Here is a 24,262-nt window from a genome sequence, read left to right as displayed (position 1 = left end):
CCCTGACCATACTCTCAATCCCGAACCCTCCGCAGGCGGCTGGGACAACCATCACTATAGTGAATATCCCACCCTGTTTTTTTCTGAAACCAAAACCTCTTGGTAAACTGGCTTGTAGGATACGTGTTTATGAATGTGTGAAAATGCACATAATGGGAGTGAACCAAAAACACCCTGAAATGACATCACAAATTTCATACTTCCCGAATGTATGTTAGAATGAAGTCTCATCAGCTATGAAACAGATTTATGAATTTGAATTCATCTTTTTTATTATTTCAAAGATTACAAGACTTTTTAATTATGCAAAAAATAGACCATGTTCACACAAATACATGTAATTATATCTTTGAATTATGTTTATCTTTAATGATTGACCATAAAACTCTTTCACCTTTCCAAAAAAGTGTTTTTGCTGTCATTTATGAAAACAAAAGGGTAGGTTATTTTTAAGGCAGGTCTCAATTGAGATAGAGGGTTTCTAGAAGTAATTCATTTAGGATGACTTCTCCTAAGATGGGTCTGAAGAAGAGTTCTTTAATACTATCTGCATCAACAGTACTGAGGCTGGTGAGGAACCCAAGGACCCAAGAAAACCTGCTTAGGTTCCTGTCATACATCATAGAGATAAATTCCATCAGAGTGCGCTGGGCTTCTTGCTGCAGGGTTTGCACATGGGGACAACATTTGAGGCCATGCAATTCTGTAAGAGAAAGAACAAAATGGGGAGTTTATAACATGAATGTCCCTCCATAATGAATGGTAATCCTTCCCCCTAGCTGTTTTTATTTTTTGTTTAAGAAAGAAGAAATAAATAGTTCAATAACTGACCTATTCAGTAAATTATTTTAAGCACCTTGTAATGCAGATTTACTTGTCATGTTTGGGGGAAAATATTACTGGGTAAGTGAGTTAGACTAAAACATACAGAGTGCATCTATACTTGCTATTAATACGATTGAATAAACTCCAGCACAGTCTGACTCTGATCCCAGAAGCAGGGCAGGAAGCAGAAGAGGAAGGGGGAGCCCAGAGCAAGCCAGAGCAATAGAGCGAGCAGTGGCCAGGTGAGAACCCATGGGCCACCAGTTAGGCAGCCCTGCTTTAAATTATAACCATGAAAGCATTCAAGAAAAGCACAGAACTAACAGCCTAGGTAGCATAAATTGAGGTGCCTTTATAGTGCTTTTGTCCTTTCAATCCTGAGCTGCTTCTGAATCTAGAAAGGCTCTTAACAGACCGTTGCCAGTCCCAGGTGCTCCACTAAGCTGCAACAGTTTTCCTAGTGTGCCCTATAGGTCATGCTGCTGCCTAGACAATCACTAGCATTTTATGTCCTGCCCTCAACACCCTCTGCCAGGTCACTCTTGGTGTCCTCCCTAGGCCAGTGCTGGAAGAGGTTTTCAGAAAGCAGCTGTGGTCTTTTGCAGTGAATGCAGTAGGGAAATTCTCCTCCACAGCCAAACAAGGGGCTTTAGGGCCTTTCAGCTACCATAAAAGGACTTCAGCAGGGATCATTGTGTGAGAATTTCACCCATATTACCCAATGGGATCACTCTGGTCAGGATCCTCCCCCTGATTACTCTGTATCAAAACCGGTCAAGAAAAGCACTTGTGCCAGTGGTGTAGATATAAGAGGGGCAGGCTGTCATTTGCTCTAGAGCCACATCAGCCCCAACAGCCCAAAACAGGGCTTGCTCCTGACAGGACATTCCCTGCATATGGGGGTCTGCCTCTAGATTCTGCCTCACCCCTATAACAATATATTGATACCCCAATTGTGGGCAGTTATTCAAGGATGGGGCTGGTCCCACTGAGTTCAGCTGTGTCCAGCTGTTTTTTACTGAATCAGGGCATAATCAAAGTCAGCTCTGGGACAGGCTTGGGTGATCGCCCACTGCAGAGTATGACACCTTTAGCAGCTAAACTGTCTTGTTACTGTTTCCCAACTTCCTGTGCCTCTTATCTCTTGATGCCATGATTTTGCTGTTAGATATATAAAAGGAAGGCTGCCTATGGAAGCCAGGGTGACCAACTCCTTGGGGCCTGTTGCCTCGCTTCTCTCACCCCACAGGTGTACTCCCTCTTTAAAAGAGGGCTGTGGTTACCTTAGGGGTGGACAATTATTTCAGCAGAGGGCCTCTTGCTGAGTTTTGACAAGCCATCAATGGCCACATGATAGGCAACTAGGGGCAGATTAATATTAGTTTTCTAAATTTTTTAGGGGCCCTGTGGGACAGATAGAATGGCCTGGTGGGCTGCATCCAGCCCACATTTTGCCACCCCATAGTCATATGTATGCCCTGCAGATGACTCCCAGTGTTCCCTTCATAACAAACCTCTATGTCCAAATCCACCCTGGGCCCTTTAGCCCCAAGAGCTTTGTCTGGGCTTCGGCCTGCCTGGCTTCAGCCCTCTCTCTGACTGAGGCTTCTTCAGCCCAGGTCCACTACCTCAGACCCTAGCTTCCTGGGTCTCAGCCTAAGAGCAGAGAGTTGCCCCTGAGGCAACGCATTCCTCCACCCCTGCAGCCACAACCTGCTAGTCTGAAGCATTGCCAAAACAAACACAAGCAAACCGCTTTCCAAAAAGTCACTTCACTTTGGCTCCTTGCCTCACCGCACGCCCTGAGCTCCCTCTTGGCTTTCATTTGTAGCTCTAGAGATGACTGCTTAGGCACCAACCAGTCCATGAAGACCCCACCATCAGAAGATCTACTCCCTAATGCCTGCATGGTCAGGTTGCCCTTTTTGCTCCCAGGCCCTGGTTTTATGTGCCCCAGAGCTCCACCCCTTCCTGTCAGCTCGCTCTCCAGCCAAACACAGGGTAAACCCTCTGCCTAATAATCAGCCTGCCCCCATCTGCTGCAGCTTAGCTCAGCTGCCTCTGCTGGGCCTAACAAGCTTTGGCTGCTCCTGCCCTGCAACCTCCATGGGCCCATAACAGGCCCCAGACAAGGTCTGTTTTCTTGTTGGGACTGGCTGCTGTTGCTGCTGGCCCTTGAGGGCTACAGAAGTCCTGCCCCCCTCAGACTGAAGCTAACAGGGTTGGGGTTTCCCATTACAGACTCCAATTAAACATGCTGTGCCACTGGTGTGGAACTATAGTAAACAAGGGGAGAATCCCATTTCTCCTAAATACAGGGACATTACATTTATTGCAAGTCATTTACATAAGTTTAATGCACATAAAACAGTGCTTGGTGAAAGTTTGGAACAATCCATAAATAAGAGAGACAGACTACCATGGAAAATAACAAAAAAGAACTATATGATTTGTCACTGTATAGAAATTTAAAAACATCACTGAATAAAAGTGCAACTGTGGTTACTAAAACTAAATGAAAATGTAAATCTAACAGCACTACAGACTGACCTACAGTAATGCATTTCATTGCAAAGGTCTTCTGATTCTCCATTGTTATTTTAAAACATAGTAATCACACCATCATTCTCACTGTAGTTAATGAATCCAAAGGACAATACAAGATTTGACAAGTACAGCAGAAAAGTATTCTGTTCAGAGGAATAATTTTAGCCCTTCTTTTTTCTTTCTAAATAAAGATGGGCATGGTGTGCAGTGAAGGCAACCCAACCCATCCCATGCCATAAATTGTATTGAGTGGCTGAGACAGCACCTACTGCCAAATGGACCCAGGCACATATTAACATAAAAAAGCCTTTGATCTGGTGTCCCATGACCTCCTCATGGAAAAATTGGCCAACTGTGGCCTCAACTACACCACAGTCCGATGGCTGGGAAATTGGCTCTGAGGTCAGAACCAGAGAGTAGTGGTCACTGGCAGCAAGTTATTATGGCACTCTGTAACCATTGGTGTCGCCCAAGGCTCTGTCCTTGCACCAATTCTCTTCAACTTCTTTATCAACGATGTGGACATTGGTGTCAGAAGTGTACTGGTTAAGTTCACCGATGACACTAAACTTTGGGACATAGCATCCACACCTGAGGACAGGCTAGTGATCCAGGCTGACTTGGATAAACTTAGTAAGTGGGCAAAGATTTTCATAGATTCATAGATGTTAGGGTCGGAAGGGACCTCAATAGATCATCGAGTCCGATCCCCTGCATAAGAAGGAAAGAGTGCTGGGTCTAGATGATCCCAGCTAGATACTCATCTAACCTCCTCTTGAAGACCCCCAGGGTAGGGGAGAGCACCACCTCCCTTGGCAGCTCATTCCAGACCTTGGCCACTCGAACTGTGAAGAAGTTCTTCCTAATGTCCAATCTAAATCTGCTCTCTGCTAGCTTCTGGCCATTGTTTCTTGTAACCCCCGGGGGCACCTTGGTGAATAAATACTCACCAATTCCCTTCTGTGCCCCCGTGATGAACTTAAAGGCAGCCACAAGGTCGCCTCTCAACCTTCTCTTGCGGAGGCTGAAAAGGTCCAGTTTCTCTAGTCTCTCCTCATAGGGCTTGGTCTGCAGGCCCTTGACCATACAAGTTGCCCTTCTCTGGACCCTCTCCAGGTTATCCACATCCTTCTTGAAGTGTGGCGCCCAGAATTGCACGCAGTACTCCAACTGCGGTCTGACCAGCACCCTATAGTGGGGAAGTATCACCTCCCTGGACCTATTCATCATGCATCTGCTGATGCACGATGAAGTGCCATTGGCTTTTCTGATGGCTTCGTCACACTGACGGCTCATGTTCATCTTGGAGTCCACTAGGACTCCAAGATCCCTTTCCACCTCTGTGCCACCCAGCAGGTCATTCCCTAGGCTGTAGGTGTGCTGGACATTTTTCCTCCCTAGGTGCAGCACTTTGCATTTCTCCTTGTTGAACTGCATCCTGTTGTTTTCTGCCCACTTGTCCAACCTATCCAGGTCTGCCTGCAGCTGTTCCCTGCCCTCCGGCGTGTCCACTTCTCCCCATAGCTTTGTGTCATCTGCAAACTTGGACAGAGTACATTTCACTCCCTCGTCCAAGTCACTGATGAAGACATTAAAGAGTATCGGTCCAAGGACCGAGCCCTGCGGGACCCCACTGCCCACACCCTTCCAGGTCGAGACCGACTCATCCACCACGACTCTTTGGGTGCAACCCTCTAGCCAATTCGCCAATTTTGGCCGTACTCACACCATAGCAGCTAGAGAAGAGGATTTGCTGCAAGCCTGGGGGTTGAAGCAGTTGCTTTCCCTTTTTTTCTGTATTCTCTAATCATTACAGGCAATCAGCAAGCTGTTAGCATAGCTCAAAAGTGTAACTAGATTATGGAGAGCACAATATTATTTACTCAGAATACATATTTCCCCCAAACCTGCTAAATTTTCTGTGTTGTTCCACTTGTCCATGGAACCAAACAGTGCATTAAAGCAGTGGTTTTCAAGCTGTGTTCCATAGAAACCTGGGGTTCTGTGATAGGTCAGAGCTTCCTCAGAGAGATTGGGGTTAATGGCAGAGTGGACTGGGAGGTGGTGCATCAGTGCTGCCGGGCTGGGTCACCTGGCTCCATGTCAGTCTTTAGGATAGGAGTAGAGGTTCCATAGCAGAAGTGATATGGCAGAGTTCTGTGGCTTTAGAAAGTTTGAAAGCCACTGATTTAAAGTAATAGGAAGTCATTTGAGCAGATTTTTGCAGTAAGATTAGGTTCAGTATAAATGTTACTGTATAAATGTTACAGTAGCAGGCTGCATGCCTCAGGAGCTGCAGTCCAGCTGAAAGGAGGCAGAAGCCTGCCTCAATGAACAGGGCTAGCTGATGGCAATATTTGGCTGGCCCAGTAGGAATTAAAAGCTCCCAGAGAGAGACCAAAGGGGCAGACAGGGAGGCTGTGGGGCTGAAGGCAGAAGCCTGAGCCAGAGTACTCTCCCTAGGTTAGGGAGTGCAATGGAAACTGAGAGATTGAGAGAGATACAGACTAGCAACTGCAACACTAAGCCTAATCACTCTCTCTTAGTCTAGGAAAAGTCCCTAAACCAGGGGTTTTCAAACTGTGAGCAACTTAAAAGGGGGTCACAAACTTCTCTTCCCACCCCAATGCATAAACACTGCCTGCTTCCCTCCCCCCACAGCAATGCACATGTTCTTGGACTTGCCCACATTGGAAATCTCTTTTGTTTTCTAATCTTGGCATGTACACATTAGTGAAGCTCAGTATTTATCTGTCAACAGTTCAATTGACTGTGTGTGACTGAGCGAGAGTTTTCCCTTCACAACATCCTACTTGTGTGAATCAGGGTTTTCAGCAGTTGCCACTATAAAGAGCAAATACCAATCAAAAATAGATGTGGAGTGCGAAATGAGAGTGGCAGTCTGGAAAATAAAGCTGGTTTGAAAAACTAAGCAGTACCCAGCAAGCTCATCCTTCTCTTTGAAAACTATTGACAGTTTTAAATTTGACAGTGGGTTGTTTTTTTTCAGTGAACCAGTTCTGAATTTGATAAACTTTATTATAAAGTGTTTTTGACAAATATATTTCATTTAATATAGAAAAGGTAAATGTGCTTTATCACCTACCTAATCCTAATTAAATCAATAGCCTTAATCGGGGGGGGGGGGGGTTACATAAATGTATACATTATTCTACAGGGTTGCAATATCACACAGTTTGAGAATCCCTGCCCTAAGCCATTTGTGTGTTTATTTTGTGGATTGTTTTTATTGATTCCTGCAGGGAGGGAGCTTTCCCCGAGGAAAAAGATTGTAAACAAAGGCTGTGTGACATGAGCAATTCCCCAACCCACTACAGTTACCAACCATGTTATAAAACCCCAAAGAATGTCATTTTACAAAAGGAACCCTGACACCATCCTAGTGGAGCTGCAGATGGCACTATTTTCATCTCTGTGAAATTCCTACCATTTCTCAGATGTCTGTCACAAGGAACTGAACAGTTTGGACTTGCTGTGCAAGGTTTGCCTTGCTGTGCAAGGTTTGCCTTTATCCCATTTCCTCCTTTCTTTGCACCATAATGGACTTAGTACTCTCATTGTGCAAGGCTTGCAGAAGATATGGTGGACCTCATTTTTCACTCGTTTGAAAGTTGTATGTTCAAGTCATTGCCTCCCAGCTGAGGAGAGCTGGAATGATGCTTATTCCCTTTGGAGTCAACACAGCCCTATAGCTTCTAAGAGATTACTGTAGAGTGAAGCAAGATTCTACTTTCCCTAGGGAATTGAGTATGCTGTCTCAGCTCTCTTCACAGCTGCTGACTGGGCCCAGAGAGTAATACAGCAGCTACCCAATCTGAGCTTTCTGCAAGGCAGAAGACTTGCTACTGAACCAGTAAGTTGACCAGTTGATTCCTGTCTTTCCACTCCCCTACAAACTCCTTTAAGGCCCAGCCAAGGAAGGTAGGATGGGATTAAGAAGTTGCATCAAAAATTGAAAAAAAAAAACTGCTCCAACTATTAACTGAAGACTCAACCCAATAGCAATGCATAGGGGGTGCACATGCACACCTTGAGAACGCTGGTGCACCCTCTGATAGGCAGCACTCCCCACTTAGGAAACAGCCAGGAGGGGCAGGTGAGAGTGGTGTTTCTCCTGGTGCCCCCCTTGCAAACACCGGCCAGGAAGTGGGGGCACCAGGAAAAGCACCGCTGGCACTTCTGGAAGCACTGCTCATGCTTCTGGGTCAGCACAATCGGCTGTGGAGGACCCTCCCCACCCCCAGTCAGCAAGATCGGCTGCAGGAGACCCCCCCCCCCCCAAGGTCAGCAAGATTAGGGGGTCACTGACTGGCTGCTGACTGCACCACCCCCCCCAGCCTACGAGTCACCAGTCACCCATGACAGATGGAGGATTATGAGGCCTAAAAGTCATAAACCATTTGTACATGAAGGCCACACGCTCCTGGAAGATATTGTCATTGCCTATAGGCTTGGTTCTGCATCTCCAAAGTGAGCCAAACACTGGGAAAGGTGAGAGCTAGTCCTACTGCATTTTATATCAACACCAAATGAGTTCTCCACTGGGAACAACCTTGACAGAGAAGCTGATGGGACTTGCAGCAGTGGCAGTGCATTGTGCACCCCTGCAGTTGGAAGCCAGCGTGCTGATGGAGCTCTCAGCCACAGGGGAGCACCTAGCCATGCTTTCAATAAAGGGCATGATAAAAATGAGCCACACAATTATTGTGCATTTTTTTGTAGAATAGCTTTGTGACTTATTCCTTATTTTATCACCCCATTAATTGATTGAACATGAGGTGGAGTCACATCTAAAGACCTGTTTAATTGGTTAATTACATCTTATGTGTAACATGTAGATGGGGCCCCTGTCATCAAAATGATTTCTCAGGGTAATACACTTTATCTGAATCTGAACTTTCCCCATGCCATCGGTCTTTGCTCAGGTCATAAACAAAGTTCCACCATCCCTGTCAGACCATTTGCCAAAAGTCCAACTTGTAGCGTGCATCTATAACTTTGTTTATCTAGTTTAGTTTGGTGGCCTATCATTCAAACTTCAATCTAGAGCACTGTGGATTGCTTCTTGTCTGGTCCTTGCTCTTTGATTTATCCATTCAGGGTGGCAATTCCCATGAATGAAACACCTGTTGGCATAACTCTCAAGGCAAAAGGCATCTGCATCTGATGGTGTCATGGTGTAGCCCCAGGAAGAGAGTAAGCATTATAGCCAGTAGTGATTTGTAACCCCCTGGAAAGCATTAAGATTTGACCAAGCATCAAGACAGCACTAAAGCAGAGGCAAAGATGCAGTGGATGGCTGAGTGTTTATAATAGAAACTAGGGCTGTGCGAAGCTTCAGTCACCGATTCAATTTGGAGGAGGTTCAGCCCGATTCGGTGGCTGAATCTCCGAATCTGAAGACCCATTAATCTCTCCAAATTGAATCAGAACCCTCCGAACTGATTCGGAGAGATTCAAGAATTCGGCCATAGACACAGCTTTGTATGTTTTTTCTACTTGCCCCAAGTTACCAGGCGTGGCATGTGAAAGCTGAGATGGTGGGGTAGATGGAGCATCCCACAGGAGCATGGGGGAATGCTTCTTGTTGAAGTGTGGTGCCAAGAATTGGATGCAGTACCCCAGCTGTGACCACACCAATGTTGAGTAAAGTGGGAGAATCATTTCTTTGGTTTTACTGGAGATGCATTGATTGATGCATGACAGAGTTTTATTGGCCCTAGCAGTTACTGCATCACATTGCCAACTCATATTCATGCTGGGGTCTATTGTTACCCACAGTTCCCATTCATTTGTAGTGCTGGTCAGGTTAGCGATGCCCCGCCTGTGGGTGTGCTGGGGGTTCTTCCTTCCCAGATGCAGCACTTTGCATTTCTCTATGTTGAACCTCATCTGGTTCTGTTCTGCCAGCCTGTCTAGGTCTGCTTGTATCTGCAGCCTATTGCGGGTGTGTCCACACAGCCCCATATCTTGGTGTTGTCTGCAAACTTGGCCAATGGGCTTTTCACCCCCTCATCCAGGTCATTGATGAAGTTATTGAACAGCACTGGGCCAAGTACCAACCCCTGGGGCATGCCACTGCCCACATCCTGCCAGGATGACACCGATCCATTCATTTGGACTCTCTGTGTCCTACCCCACAACCAGTTTCGCACCCACTTGACGGTCCCACAGTTGAGCCCAATAACTTCCAGTTTTCTGATCAGTACTTTATGGGATACCAGGTCAAAAGCTTTCTGGAAGTCAAGGTATATGATGTCAACTGCTTTTCTCTCATCCAGGTGGTGAGTCACCTGATCATAGAAAGAAATGAGGTTGGTCAGACAAGACCTGCCTGTGATAAAGCCATGCTGGCTGTCATTCAGTATCAAGCCATCTGCAAGTTTGTCACATATAGCCTCTTTGATGAATGTTTCTAGGATTTTCCCTGGAATAGATGTTAAGCTCATTGGCCTGTAGTTTCCCAAGTCTTCACGTTTCCCCTTCTTGAAGATGGGCACAACACTGGCCCTCTTCCAGTCCTCTTGGATTTCTCTAGAGGCCCATGATTTTTGAAAGACCTTTGCCAGGGGCTCTGCGATTACTTTGGCCAACTCTTGCAGCACTCTTGGGTGGAGTTCATCCAGTCCTGCTGATTTATATACATCTAATTTCTTTAAATGATCGTACACCAGTTCTATGGCAATGGTGGGAATGGTGTCAATCCCTCCCTGATCATTCTGTGCCCTACCTGGCATGGTTTTCCCCTTGGTCTTGTGAAAGACTGAGGCAAAGTAGTCATTTAGGAGTTCCATTTTTTCCTGAGTGGTAGTGACCAGGTATCCTGGTGCATTGAACAGCGGCCCCACACTCCCATTAGCTTTCCTTTTACTCCCTGTGTAGCTAAAGAAGGACTTCTTGTTGTCCTTGATTTTTGTAACTAGTTTTAGTTTGGTTTTTGCCTTAGCTTGCTGTGGCAAAGTGGGGCTCCCTGACTAGCCACAGTGCAAGTTTACCCACTTGCCTTTGGGCACACCACTCACCTGATTTTCCTGCCATGCCTTGTTGTTAATTAATTAGAATATTAATTAAGGAGGGAGGCTGCCCATTCTTGCCCCGATGCCAGGGAGCACTATCTGTGGCTCTGTTCCTTCCCTACACTGCAGCCCAAGCCTCGCAGATGGCATCCAGATGACAGTGCTCCTGGCCTACAGCCGGACCAAGCTTAGGCCTCATTGTCAGGCCTCAAACACACTCACATTCATACTGCCCTCCTCATTAGGGCCTCTCACACTCCACCCTCTCTCACAGAGTCTATTTCATGTGTCGACAACTTATACTGCCTTGCTCCCACTTGGAACGGGCCCCTTAGGCCATAGACTTTACCTAGTTCGTACCTTGGGTGACAGATGTACCATCTTTTGGGCCTCTCCCATGACCCTCACTGGGGCAGTGGCCAGCCAATTACCCAACTGGTTCTAAGCTTGCCCTTGGCCCTTCCAGGCTAACTCTATACATACTGGGCTCCCAGCCCTCTGTTTCTTCTCCCTCCTGCTGGGGCTCCATCTCCACCTGCTTTCTGGGGCCACCCCTCATTGGGGCATTCTTAACTCACACCATGACTGGTGCTCCAGGGTCTCACGGGGACTCTCACTCCACCCCCCAGGAAGCAGGTCATTGTGTTCTGCTATAGCTCTTACTTACGACCCACACTTGGCCTCCCAGTGGTGGAGGACCTACCAGGGTCAGAACTCACCCTTCTCTCTTGGACTCGGCCTCTGGCCCAAACTGCAGCCTTAGGTGTCTGAAGACAGCCCTTGGCCTCCTCCCTCACTTGGGGCTGCCCCTTCACTGGGGCTCCACACCGCCCCTTTCACTGGGGCCATGGGGCTTCTCTCCCCAGTGGGCTCAGGTGGCCATAGCCATGCCTGGCCCCAACTACCTTTCCTCAGTGATCTACACCCTACAGGGCTCAGGTAGGTGCAGCCATGCCTGGCCTCCACTTTTCCTCCTCAGGGTCTTACAACCCTCAGGGCTCAGGTGGCCGCAGGCTTGCCTGGCCCCAGCTACCTCTGATGGTACGTGACCCACCCGAAAGCAAGAGCTAGGGTTAAGGCACCCCTACCCACCTTTCACCAGGGTGATAACTGGCCTGGCATTTCCTGGGGGCTCCCACACTACTGAGAACCCCACCAGGCCACCCACTCCCAGCAGAGTGCAGTTTTAGGTCATGCCCAGGACCAGGAGCCTCCTAGCCATCCCCTACAGCTCCTGCCCTTATCTGCAGGATGTTGCATGGAGCCTTGCAGCCAGGCCATGTTACTGCCTGGCCTGCCAACAGCAAACTTCCTTGTCTATATAGGCAGCCACAGATCTAAAATGGCTGCCCCAATCAAGCACCTGCTGGCTGCTTGGCTCCACTCTTAAAGTGGCAGGCACCAACAGTGCCCTGCCACACTTGCCTAACCTGTTTTCTACAAGTGCGGACCATTGTCACGTAGTCTTCCTTAGAGGCTACCCCAAGCTTCTGTTGTTTGTACGCCTCTTTCTTTTTCTGTAGGAGGGCTGCAACTTCCTTGCTTAGATAAGAGGGTTTTTTGACCCTTCTGCTATTTTTTCTCCAAGGGAATGGTTTTTCTCTGAGCCTTAAGGATTGTACCCTCAAGGAATGACCATTCTTCTCGTGTTCCCTTTACCTGTGGTCCTTGGTCTCTCAGGGCATTCTCTGCTAATGGCCTGAGCTTTTTAAATTTGCATTTTTTAAGTTTAAGACTTCAGGTTTGGTATGTTTTGTCAGCTTTGCGATGGACCGTGAACATAATGATTTCATGGTCACTGTCACCTAGACTGCCATTTATGTTTAAGTTGGTCATCAGGTCATCCCCTTTGGCCAGGACCAGGTCAAGAACTGCATTGCCTCTAATTGGCCTGTGCACTTCATGAGTCATATAAAGCTCTTTGGTGCTGGTCAGGAAGGATTGTGATTGATCCAAGCTGGCTGAGCACTCCTCCCAGGAGATGTCTGGGTAGTTGAAGTCACCCATGACAACCATGTCCCATACATGCGTGGCCTCCGTTAGTTCAGGGGTGAACTCTAGATCAATTTCCTCCCCTTGGTTAGGCAGCCTGTAGTATACACCTACAGTCAGGTCTCTCTCACCATGCCTCCCTTGGAACTTGACCCAGAGGGTTTCTAGCTGTTCTTCTTTAGGGCCAACATTAGCCTGTAGAGAGGTGTACTGCTCCTTCACAAAGAGGGCAACACCCCCACCTCTCTTCCCTACTCGATCCCTTCTGTGACGGACGTAGCCCTTTATGGCTACACTCTAGTCATGAGAGGAGTCCTACCAGGCCTCCGTGATCCCTACTAGATTGTAGTGCCCAGTGGAAAGCAGGAGGACTAGTTCCTCCTGCTTGGTCCTCATGCTTCTGGCACTGGTGTACAGGCACCTAAGTCCTTCTATAGAGGTCACTGGCCGCCTATTGCATTGAAGAGGAGCTGTTTTCTCAGCTCCCGTAAGAGTGGCTTGCTTGGTTTCATTGTCAATGGAGCTTTCCTGTATATTGGCCCCCCGGGTAGGCTCCAGTTAGTGTTTTTCCATCCCCCTGCGATCGTAGTTTAAAGCCCTATCTAAGTCAGTCACATAATGGCTCTGCCTCTGTTTTCCCAGATGTAAAACAAGGATTGTGGTTTCTTCAAAGGGCTGGGGAGAGCTTTTCCTACATATAAATCCTTTTTCCTATATTATAAATCCTGTATAAACCACCAAGAGCTATCTCCTGCTAAGCAGATCTGGTGAAATTAGTGAAAATGGCACTAATCTATTTTCAGCCTATTTTACCCCCAACATGAGGATTTATCTATAACATTTAGTAATTGACACCATTCATAATGAAGCAAACAAGATTCCACCGGTCCAGTTGCATAGCACAGATGCATTACGAGATACACAAGACAATGCAAAATGTCCTGAAGGGCACTAAAAAGACTCACACTTTGCTTTACACTGAAAAAGCAAAGCACGGCCAGCCCAGCCTACAGAAAGGCAATTGCAATATGGTCCCTCCAAGAAGCATCACTAACTACCCAGTTTTCTTGCAGCTAAAGTGTTTGCGTGCCCTTCTGGCATAACCTCAACTATAGGTTTTTTTTTGGTGTTCTGAATAGTGCTTTTTGTCACCCATTAGAAAGGGTCTGATCCAAAATCTACAGCATAGAAGTCTTTTCAACATACTTCATTACACTTGGGGTCAGGCCCTTTAAATGATTCACACAGCTTGTGAATCTGAAGCAGCCAAACTTCCTATAGGCTAACCTTTACTTGCATCTGCCTATTTGTCATGAGGAGTAAAAAAAAAAAAATCATTCTAACTTTTCTGAGTCTACCTTATAACTGCTGTTCTAGGGCCCAAATATGAAACTCTTAAATTTAAACTGCTATATAATAGAAAACAAACCTAGGATGCGACTTGCAACACAGCGCAGGAGATTAAATTACATCACTTAGATGTTATACCTAATTCATTTGTTAATCTGCTTTCAAATAGTTTAGCTACATAAGAAGTCCTATTAAAATGTGTGTCTAATATGTGCATTGCATGTGCCCTGCCTCATGCTATAGACATACATTCTATTTAATGCAGCCATTCTGGGAATTTATACATGTGCTTTAGGAAATTGGGGGTTGGGTGGAGAGGGGAAGCATTTTAATTAAATCTCTAATTAAAGCACCTGGAATGTCATGCGTATCAGCATCCCCAAGCTGAAAAATGGCAGTGGGGCACTTTAACTGAATTTCATTGAAGGACCTGTAGTTAAAGGCACCCTTGCCACCCTTTTTCACCACAGGGACGCTGATACATGTGACGCTGGGATCTGCTGGAGCATGATAATTACCACGCATTGGAGCAGCCTTGATATACATGTAGAGGTACCCACTAGTCTTCCCCACAAGTCTGGAAATGAGTTTTAAGTGGCACAGTACATACATATGAACTAATGATTTGTTAAAAGACTGTTTATTTTTACAAGATAACTGAATGAGCACATGTAAATGGTCTAAATACCAACACATGTAAACAAATGTTCAGTTTAAACAGCTTCTATTAATGTAGCTAAACATTTTCAAACTCTGCATTCAGTGGTTTAATTACTTCCCTTCTGAATTATTTTGTTTGTTTGTTTGCAAGTAGCTTTAAGTGTACTTTTAAACACACAATTAACTGTGAACTGTCTTTCTAGAAATACTCTGTTGAGACTTACCTGGATTAAAGAGAATAATCCCCTTAAGATAAGCATATTCCTTTGCGCACATATCCAAGTTCCAGAATTTCTTCAGAAAATGTTTCACTTTCTGAACTTCTGCTAACGATGCTCCATGTGGGAAGCTCTCCAGTTCCTCACTAGCTGCCAAAGATTGATTGAGAAGGATTTTTTTCAACAAACTAGGGCTTGAAATTTCTTTCAGTTCAAAATCCACTCTCTCCTGTGCCAGACCCAAAACAAAGAGAGGGGCCCAGCACTGCTGTACCAGGAGGATCTGATCTTCTTGGGGCAAATCACAGAAGGAGGGCAAATTTCTTATAAAAGTTATAGTCTTCAGGAGCACTTCAGAAGCTCTCATGCAAGTGACTTCTGGATTTTTCAGGATAACTCTCCTGTTATCCACACAAGGACAGCCAACACTTGGTAGGGAGCAAGGAGTGTAGGAATAGTGGTCAATCCATTCGGTATCATTTTGGTGTTGTTTGTTAAGGAGCTGGTAAAGAATGCTTTCAGGACGGCTTGTCTCACACTGACACTTTTCAGACTTCTCAGCTGGGACCTGACTGGCCATAGCTTTGAAGGTTTCCTGACTGGTGCCCTTGTTACAGCCAAACTCAGTACGTACAGAACTATGCTGTTGTAGCACTTCTGCCAAACACTGAGGCATTGTGTGCTTTTTATACAGTCAGTTAAAAAGAAATGTGACCCTGCTCTGTAAAGTTACCTTGAACTTTATTTGCTCCAGACTGTTTTCCTTCATAGCCAAACAAGGCGTGGTTTTGCCAACCCAAGTATCCTGTGTGACTGCAATTGCCTGAAACAGAGACAGAGGGTTCATCACCTGAACAACACAACAATAGAAACATATGCGTGCACGCTGTCACACATCACTGCAATTTTGCTGGGACTGTCCATGTACCATGACATCAAGGACCCTATAATGCTGCTTATGTATTTTTACAATTGCAGGCTATACATCATATAATAGCTTGTCCTTCAGTGAAAGTCAACAGAGAAATGATAACTACAGAAACAAGCTATTTGCATTTTTATGGAGATGCTGACCTTGGCCATTGACTGGTGCAAGCATGGCAGGGTGCAAACATGTATTTATCAGTATTAACGGCATCAAAATGAGTTAGCCCCTTGCAACAAAACTAAAAGGACTCCAAGGAATTTATAGACTAAAGGTGGTATTTTGGAGATCGTAAGTACTTAAATAGGATTATTTAGTTTACATGAGGTTAAGCCTATGCATACAATATTTTGCAGGGCTGGAGAGGGGAAGTGTCAGTCAGATAATATAGTTATTCAGCAAAGGCTAGTGTACTGCAAGATAGGTAAGAAAAGATTGCCATTTATTAAAAGTCTGTTGGCTGGAGCAACTCACAAGAAACTATAGCCCTTAATTGGGAAGCTATGCCCACCTTCAGAGAGTAGACTTGGATCCTTCTTTCCTACTCATGTCCTTGTCCTTGTGACAAGATATTTAGCACTTAGATTTGTTGTAATCTGACATACCCATGCCATGAGTGCTTCTGCCCCTTGGCTATCAACCATGAGCCTTAAAACACACATGCTACCCCAGCCCCATAGATAAAAGTAATGAAAGAAGCCAAAATTAGTTACATGATTAGGGTTTATTGGATCTCTGTAGTTTCAAACTGCAGAAGGTATTGCAACTATTTCCTGCTGTCTTGATTCAAGTGCGTTCACCCTTTCTTCAATTTTAATTTCAAGTCTCAGTTTCCAATGGGGAATCTGGCAAAATCTAAAGGCATCACCTCTCCCTAACTCCTTTTTGGCTCTAAAAAATGTTTCTCTTAAACGGTAGAGGACACCTGCACATAAAGAGACAGATACAAAAAACTATCACCTGCAGAAAGAGGAAATGCAGAAATTTTACACAAACCAAGGGGAGATTACCCTGGAGTCGGTAAAGATTACAGGGATGAGTCACTCCAGGGGTGAACCTTAGCCTGTTTTTTGAGACAAGAAATGGGACAATGAGAAGAAACCTGTGGCTCTGGGAAACTCTCCAGCAGCAAAGACTGACATTAGGCAATCATTCTTTAAAATCTTAAGCACTGAAAATCAAATACAGTAAATGATCAGGAACATCACCTGCTTCTATAGCAATGCTGAAATTTTCTATTCTTAAATTTTGAAGAAAAATTATATGAGAAGGTAAATTTTCTTAAGCCAGAAGTTCTCCAAGAATCAAACATAGAGCCCTGATATTGGCCAAACAGATAGACTTCAACAAAGCAGTGCATTCAAATTATACTCTGAATTGGGATTTTAAGCATTATTTTAAATTTGATTAATTTGGTTGCCATAGATTCTCTCCTAGAGCAGTTGTACCATGAAGGCCAGGGCCCTGGGTTAAAAGCCACACCTTTACAGGGGGTATGTCTAGGGCCGCATCCTGGCATGTGAGGGAGGGAGAGGTGCTGGGCTCCAACGTCTGCTCCAGCCCAATGGAAGCCTTTATGCTATGTATCTGGCCTGCAGGGACAAAATGTAGAATACCACTGTCTTCTTATGTTGGTGGTGCAACTCTTTGCCCTACTTTCTTAAAATTAAGATTAAAGACAAACTTGTTCTACTTTTATTATTTCTTGTAGTTCTTCCAAAAGTCATTCATTCTATTCTCGGTAAACTAATGTCTACTTAAAAGATCATGATGTACCACTATAGTACATGGATATATTCTTTGGTTTTCTCAAACCTTGTCTCATTTCCCCATTATATAGACATTTAATTGTCCTGTAAACTTTGACATCAAATCTGAACAGGGCTTTCTATAGCAACATTTATGTATCTTGTTTCCCAGGAGTAGCTGTGGACGTCCAGGGTGACTGGTACTTCCCAAGACACCCGACTTCACTGATGGTCCTAAGTATGATGAAATATTGTGTGCCAGAGACAGAAAAATAAAGAGGTTTCCATCTGCTCCCTTATCTATTGACATTTCCTCTATCTTTAATACCATTTTTAGTTTGCTAATTAATCAGGAAATGGCCCAAGTGTGAAGATGAAATTTAAAAAACAAAACAGATTAGGCCCAATATCTTAGTCATATGCATAGCATATTTTAAGTTAATGGGAAGTCCTGATATGATCAAAATTAAGCATAGCCTTCAAATTCATGTCTAGATTAGGGCAAGCACCTTCCAGAACTCAGCCCTGAGAGAAAGATGTACATTGTTTCAGACAGCTGGGTGCCTTGATGAGGTAATATAATTAAATGGAAGCTGGTATCTGTCGAACTGCAGCACAAGTCCTCCCCCACCCCCATGCTGACTAAGATTGATTAGAAAAAAACATGCGAACCAGTCTGTCCTTCTACTCAAAATCTCAAAGCAGGCTAGATTCTCTGAGAATCTAGAATGCAGGCATGTCTACATGTGCTTTTACGTGAGCCTAAACTTAATGTGCATTAGGCAAATGCACATTAAGGCAATTTAGGTGCACTTCTACACATGCACACATAAAGCAGATTGTTTGACCCCAGCAGTCTTTCCTGCTCAGAGCAGGAGGGCTGGACCCTTCCAACCCTAAACTTCTGTGACTCTGTGAAAGTTTATACACGAATAGCTAAATCACATTAGCAAACATGTAAACTTGCTAATGTGCATTAACACGGGTATGCAGACTGACTTGTGACCTGCTTTATGCAGGTATTAAATTTAGGCTAAAATAGCCTTAGATAACTTTTTAAGGCGTACTAGGGGTGCACACATGTAGATGCATGCCCTTAATGCACCCTAAATTGGGCTAATGCAGATTAAATGTGCACATGTAGATGAACCCTACATCCTTCAAAAGCCTACCCCAATCTACTAGTTCTTACTCATGTTCTCCTTCCCTTCTTTCTTGCCATCCACACTAGAAATGCTTTTATATTCCAGAAAATATAATATATTACAGTTCTGTATTGATAAATTATGTTTATTGGTTATTTATTTCCTAAAGGAAATTGTGTTATATGTCATCATGTTTAAAATGAAGGAATGTTTATAATTTTTTTTACTGCCTGAAACTTGAGTTGCTTTAAATCTGAATACAAACATGAGCCATCCGGACCTCTCTCAAAATCTGAGGCCAAAGTATTAATACCACAGGAAAACAGTTTGCTTGGCCACGCGGGTATTCTGGAAGATCATGGGACACAGGAGTATATTATAGTCCCCAAGATTCTAATGCAATAACAAAAAGGCAGCAAGAGGGCACAGCCGCCCCCCTGGCTCTCCAGGGACCTAGCAGACCTCCTGAGGCTAAAAAGAAAGGCCTACAAAGGATGGAGGATGGGAGTTACCTCCAAGGAGGATTATTCTGCACTGGTCCAGTCCTGCAGGGAGCATACCAGGAAAGCCAAGGCTGCAATTGAACTCCAACTAGCTTCGAACATCAAGGACAATAAAAAGTCCTTTTTCAGATACGTGGGGAGCCGGAGGAAAAGCAGGGGCAACATTGGACCCCTGCTGAACCAGATGGGGCAACTGACAACTGACGCCCAGGAAAAAGCCAACCTATTAAATGGGTACTTTGCGTCAGTCTTTCATCAGTCCCATGGGACGCCCATGCCTGCTACAGGGCCGGGAAGTCTGGGTGAGGGTGATCCCCTGCCCTCCATTAATGCTGACCTCATGAAGGAACATCTTGAGAATCTGGAGACCTTCAAGTCAGCCAGCCCTGACAATCTTCACCCCAGGGTACTCAAGGAGCTGGCGAGCATCATAGCCCAGCCTCTAGCGTGGATCTTTGAAAACTCTTGGCTCTCTGGTGAAGTGCCCAAAGACTGGAAGAAGGCCAATGTGGTGCCTATCTTCAAGAAAGGGAGGAAAGTGGATCCGGCTAACTATAGGCCCATTAGCCTGACTTCTATCCCGGGGAAGATCTTAGAAAAGTTTATTAAAGAGGCCATCCTTAACGGACTGGCCGATGCCAGCATCTTAAAGGATAGCCAGCACGGGTTTGTTGTGGGTAGGCCTTGCTTGACCAATCTCATTTCCTTCTACGACCAGGTGACCTATCACCTGGACAAGGGAGAAGAGATTGATGTCATATATCTTGACTTCAAAAAAGGCTTTGATCTGGTATCCCATGATCACCTCTTGGTGAAACTGGCCAATTGTCACCTTGGGTCCACCACGATCCACTGGCTGGAAAATTGGCTCCGGGGTTGAACCCAGAGGGTAGTAATTGATGGAAGTCACTCATCATGGTGTCCTGTGACCAGTGGGGTCCCCCAAGGCTCTGTCCTTGGACCCATACTGTTCAACATCTTCATTAATGATGTGGACACTGGAGTTAGAAGTGGACTGGCCAAGTTCGCCAATGACACCAAACTTTGGGGCAAAGCATCCACACCAGAAGACAGGCGGGTGATCCAGGCTGACCTGGATAGGCTCAGCAAGTGGGCAGATGAGAATCTGATGGTGTTCAATGCCGTTAAATGCAAGGTTCTCCACCTTGAGAAGAAAAACCTGCAGCATCCTTATAGGCTCAGCAGTGCTACGCTGGCTAGCACTATGCAAGAAAGAGACTTGGGGGTCATCATTGACCACAAGATGAACATGAGCCTGCAATGCAATGCTGCAGCTAGTAAAGCGACCAAAACGCTGGCTTGCATCCATAGATGCTTCTCAAGCAAATCCCGAGACGTCATTCTCCCCTTGTACTCGGCCTTGGTGAGGCCGCAGCTGGAGTACTGCATCCAGTTTTGGGCTCCACAATTCAAAAAGGATATGGAGAAGCTTAAGAGAGTCCAGAGAAGAGCCACGCGCATGATCAGAGGTCAAGGAAGCAGACCCTATGATGACAGGCTGAGAGCCTTTGGGCTCTTTAGCCTGGAAAAGCACAGGCTCAGGGGTGATCTGATGGCCACCTATAAGTTTATCAGGGGTGACCACCAGTATCTGGAGGAACGTTTGCTCACCAGAGCGCCCCAAGGGATGACGACTAGGTCAAACAGTCATAAACTACTACAAGACCGTTTCAAGCTGGACATAAGGAAGAATTTCTTTACTGTCCGAGCCCCCAAGGTCTGGAACAGCCTGCCACCGGAGGTGGTTCAAGCGCCTACATTGAACACCTTCAAGAGCAAACTGGATGCTTATCTTGCTGGGATCCTATGACTCCAGCTGACTTCCTACCCTTTGGGCAGGGGGCTGGACTCAATGATCTTCCAAGGTCCCTTCCAGCCCTAATGTCTATGAAATCTATGAAACATCCTTCTAAGTATATTTTAAAAAACCCCACAACAAACTTTCTCCATTTCTTTAACCTAATAAAAAGGAGAAGAAATAGATAAGCCACCAGTAGCTACTCATACAGTTGCAATTTTTATACATGTCTTTGCATCAAGCTGTGCATCTCTCTCGTGATTTTATATTGATACTCATGCATAGCTGAGCAGCATCCTCTGTGCTAACTGGGCACATCTACACTTGCAATTAATGCAACTGAATATATATATACTCTGGCTCAATTTGAGCTGGAGTAAACCAAGTGGGGCTGGACCCAATTATCTCACAAGGTCCCTTCCAGCCGTAAACTTCTGTGAATGTGTACATGTATGAATCCTAATGTCACTGTCTACATGTGTGTGTCTCCTTGTATCTGACAGGACTATCAGGCAGCACTATAAATTAGTCTACTGCACCCTAAGTGCCATGCACGTGTAGAAAGTGATGCTTTACTGCACAGCAAATTAGTCCATTGCACAATAAGCATCTCATGTAGATACTCACTAGTAAAAAGCAACTCGCCAGTGGACTTCATTGAGTTTCTGCCAGATCTCCCTTTTCAAAACTCTGCTTGAAATATGGTTTTTGTTTCAATTTATTTAGAAAAGTGGGCAAGGCTTCTGGAGCACTAAAGTGAGTGCCAAGTATGAGTCTAACACTTCCTCCATTTCTTACATCTTTACAACAAGAATTGTTGACTCCCTACACAGTGGGAGTGGGGTAAGAGAGGGAATGAGGATGAATCACTATATATTGGATATCTGTTACCATTTTACTAGCACATACACAGTACTGTAGCCTTTGTTTTTGTTAAGATGTGTACCACCTACTATAGTAAACAATGAATAAGACACAGTTATCACCCAGAGAAGGCAAAAGCACTGGGAAATGAAGTGGAGAGAAGGCTTCTATTTACCTCCATAACCTTTAGAGGCCCCTAAGAAGTTTACTTTTTCCCTGAGGCCAAGCCAAAGAAGAGAAGCTAAGAGGAGGAGAGAAGGACCCCTGTACAAGTAAGAATGGACCCTACTTTATTTTAACTAAATCCTTCTTTTGTTTTACTGGAGATAAGGACCTAGACCTAGTATAAAGACCACAGATTTGATAACAAAGGTGAGATGACACGTTAGATACATGTTGTTTATCTTAGGATGCGCCTTTGCTGCTAGAAAGGTGCACTTTTTACCTTAAGATAAATAAAGTGCATGAACTGAGGTAAACATGCAGTGAAGGCCAGGCACTTAATTTAACTATGATTTAAGTTAGACAAGGCCAACCCTCACAGGAGTATAGGGCTGGCTGCAGTGGGCTTGTCTAAACTGTGGCATATGATCTCAGCATGTCTTGCATGTAACTCCAGTGACCCGAGTCTGCCAGTATCCTCCAAGCCCAGCAAATTGTCCTTATGGCAAAATCAAGATACATGTCCTTTTTTTGTGCTTTTACCCTGAGAGCTCTCAAACTACAGCTCTCAAGGCAAAACAAGCACCTTCTTTAACAATTACGATAAACTCTAAGCAGCCATGCACCTCAAAAACACTAGAGGAATCTAGTCATTGGTTGTAACACTTAGAAACTGATAGCAAAACATATATTGTTATGGTCTGATTCTTTCAAATGTGGTATCTGCCATGAGTGATCAATTGTGGTTAAATGAGCCCAGATCTATCAGATCTTCAAGTGCCCTCCCAGGCCTACAATTCAGAAACAGCTACACAAGGCACTTTACTGCGCATTAGACTAATCTAATGCACTGTAAAGCATCAGCATCTACAGGTGCACAGCAATTACTTTACAGCAGTTTAGTCTAATGCACCATTTTCTAGTACTATAGATACAAGTACTAAAAATTGGCACATTAAACTAATGTTCTGAAGTGTACATGTAGATGCTGACCAGGAGCAATTTGCTCCTGGTTAGCTTAGGCAGCAGGGGGCAACAGGGGATGGAGAGAGCTGCCCCAGCTTAGTGGGATGCTGCCTGCCAGCTGTGTGGAGATCAGAACCTATCCTGATCTCCATGGGGCAGGGAGAGCTGTCCTGGCTGCTGGGCAGCTGCCTCCCAGCCCCATGGAGATCAGAATGGGTCCTGATATCCATGGGGCAGGGAGGCAGCTGCCCAGAAGCTGCAAACACTCTCCACACCCTGCAGAGATCAGAATCAGCCCCCCTGTCAGCCCAGAGTTGGCACCCAAGGGAGCCTTGGCTGATGCTGGGGGGCATAGCAAGGAAGGAGCATCCCCAGACTGAACTGCTCCCATTAGGGGCAAATTTGCTCTCAGCATGCACACATTCAAATGTATGTGGGGGCACAGTTTAATGCAGAAAATTCAAGTGTATTAATTGCTGTGTGTTTTGAGGTTCAACAGGACAAACATTGTTTTGAAATACAGATGTCAGGGGGACAGGTGCATACGAGCTAAATGGAGAACCAAAAGGGCCTTCAGTGTCATGCTGCTACTCTACTGTGTGTTTTGAGGTTCAACAGGACAAACATTCTAGACAATCTCCCTTTATTAAAATTAGAAATTTTAGGGTCAATTGAAAATCCAGGAGTGCATTTCAGGAAACATGAAAATCATTAAGCCAGTGGAAATGAAAACATATGCTATGACTGGTATGAAATGCATTATAAACCATTAATCAACAAAGAATCAAACAAGTACTCAAGGGTTAGGAGGCACTGAGCTGTAGTAACATTTAAATGGAACCAATAACATGTTATTTATAAATCTATTAAAAATTCATTGAGTGGATTGGGCTTTTGCTATTTTGAGTCAGTATTCAAGATAATATTGGCTCTTGCAAAAAAAGACAAAAAGCAATTCAAGTGGAGCGTAAGAGCCAAATTTAGTTCTTGGAGAATTACAAATATGCACAACTCCCCACTGATGTCAATGGGAATTGCATGCAAATGCCTGAGGGTGACAGACATGTAAGCAAAAAAGGTAATTGTGTGCGTCACGGCGGAGTCCTCGCGGAGGGCTGTGATCTCCTCGAGGCCCTCTCACCGTGCTACTCCGGCCCGAGGACACCCTCCATTCTCGCCCGCCACGTCTTGATCGAATATGTAATAGGGAGGCTGCCTTGTGTTTCCTCGGGCCTGTCAGCTCCTGGACCCCTCGTGGGTCTCCCCGTACAATGGGCGCTACCCAAGCGCCCTAGCCTTATGGGCTATGCGTGGCTCCTACCAGCCCCTAATACCACGCCCCAAGCCTCACAGATGTAATGGACGTTGTTCGGTCTATACTCCTGCTTCCCGGGCCTCCTCTCTAATGTGGCCCGCTCTGGGCTCCCTCTCTCGTGTCCAGCCTCTTGCTGGGACTCTTACCTGGCCCACTCTGGGCCTCCCCTGCCGGTGTGGTTCCGCT

The 24,262-nt window shown here is 45.3% G+C and overlaps 1 protein-coding gene across 1 annotated transcript; it reads right to left on the bottom strand.

Moving 5' to 3' along the window:
- Positions 1–208: 208 nt before the first annotated feature.
- Positions 209–15,329, bottom strand: LOC102573747 (nuclear receptor subfamily 0 group B member 2). Its single transcript, XM_006270431.3, has 2 exons — positions 14,636–15,329; positions 209–703 (listed from the first exon to the last, which is right to left on the bottom strand). Exons 1-2 carry the CDS (start codon positions 15,303–15,305, stop codon positions 462–464), a joined length of 912 nt encoding a protein of 303 aa, XP_006270493.1. The 5' UTR covers positions 15,306–15,329; the 3' UTR covers positions 209–461.
- Positions 15,330–24,262: the final 8,933 nt, after the last annotated feature.

This window comes from Alligator mississippiensis, chromosome 1 (genome assembly GCF_030867095.1).
Source record: "Alligator mississippiensis isolate rAllMis1 chromosome 1, rAllMis1, whole genome shotgun sequence".
Classification (NCBI taxonomy): Eukaryota; Metazoa; Chordata; order Crocodylia; family Alligatoridae; genus Alligator; species Alligator mississippiensis.
Note: the sequence above shows the minus strand (reverse complement) of the source record. Positions and strands in the feature narration are given on the sequence as shown.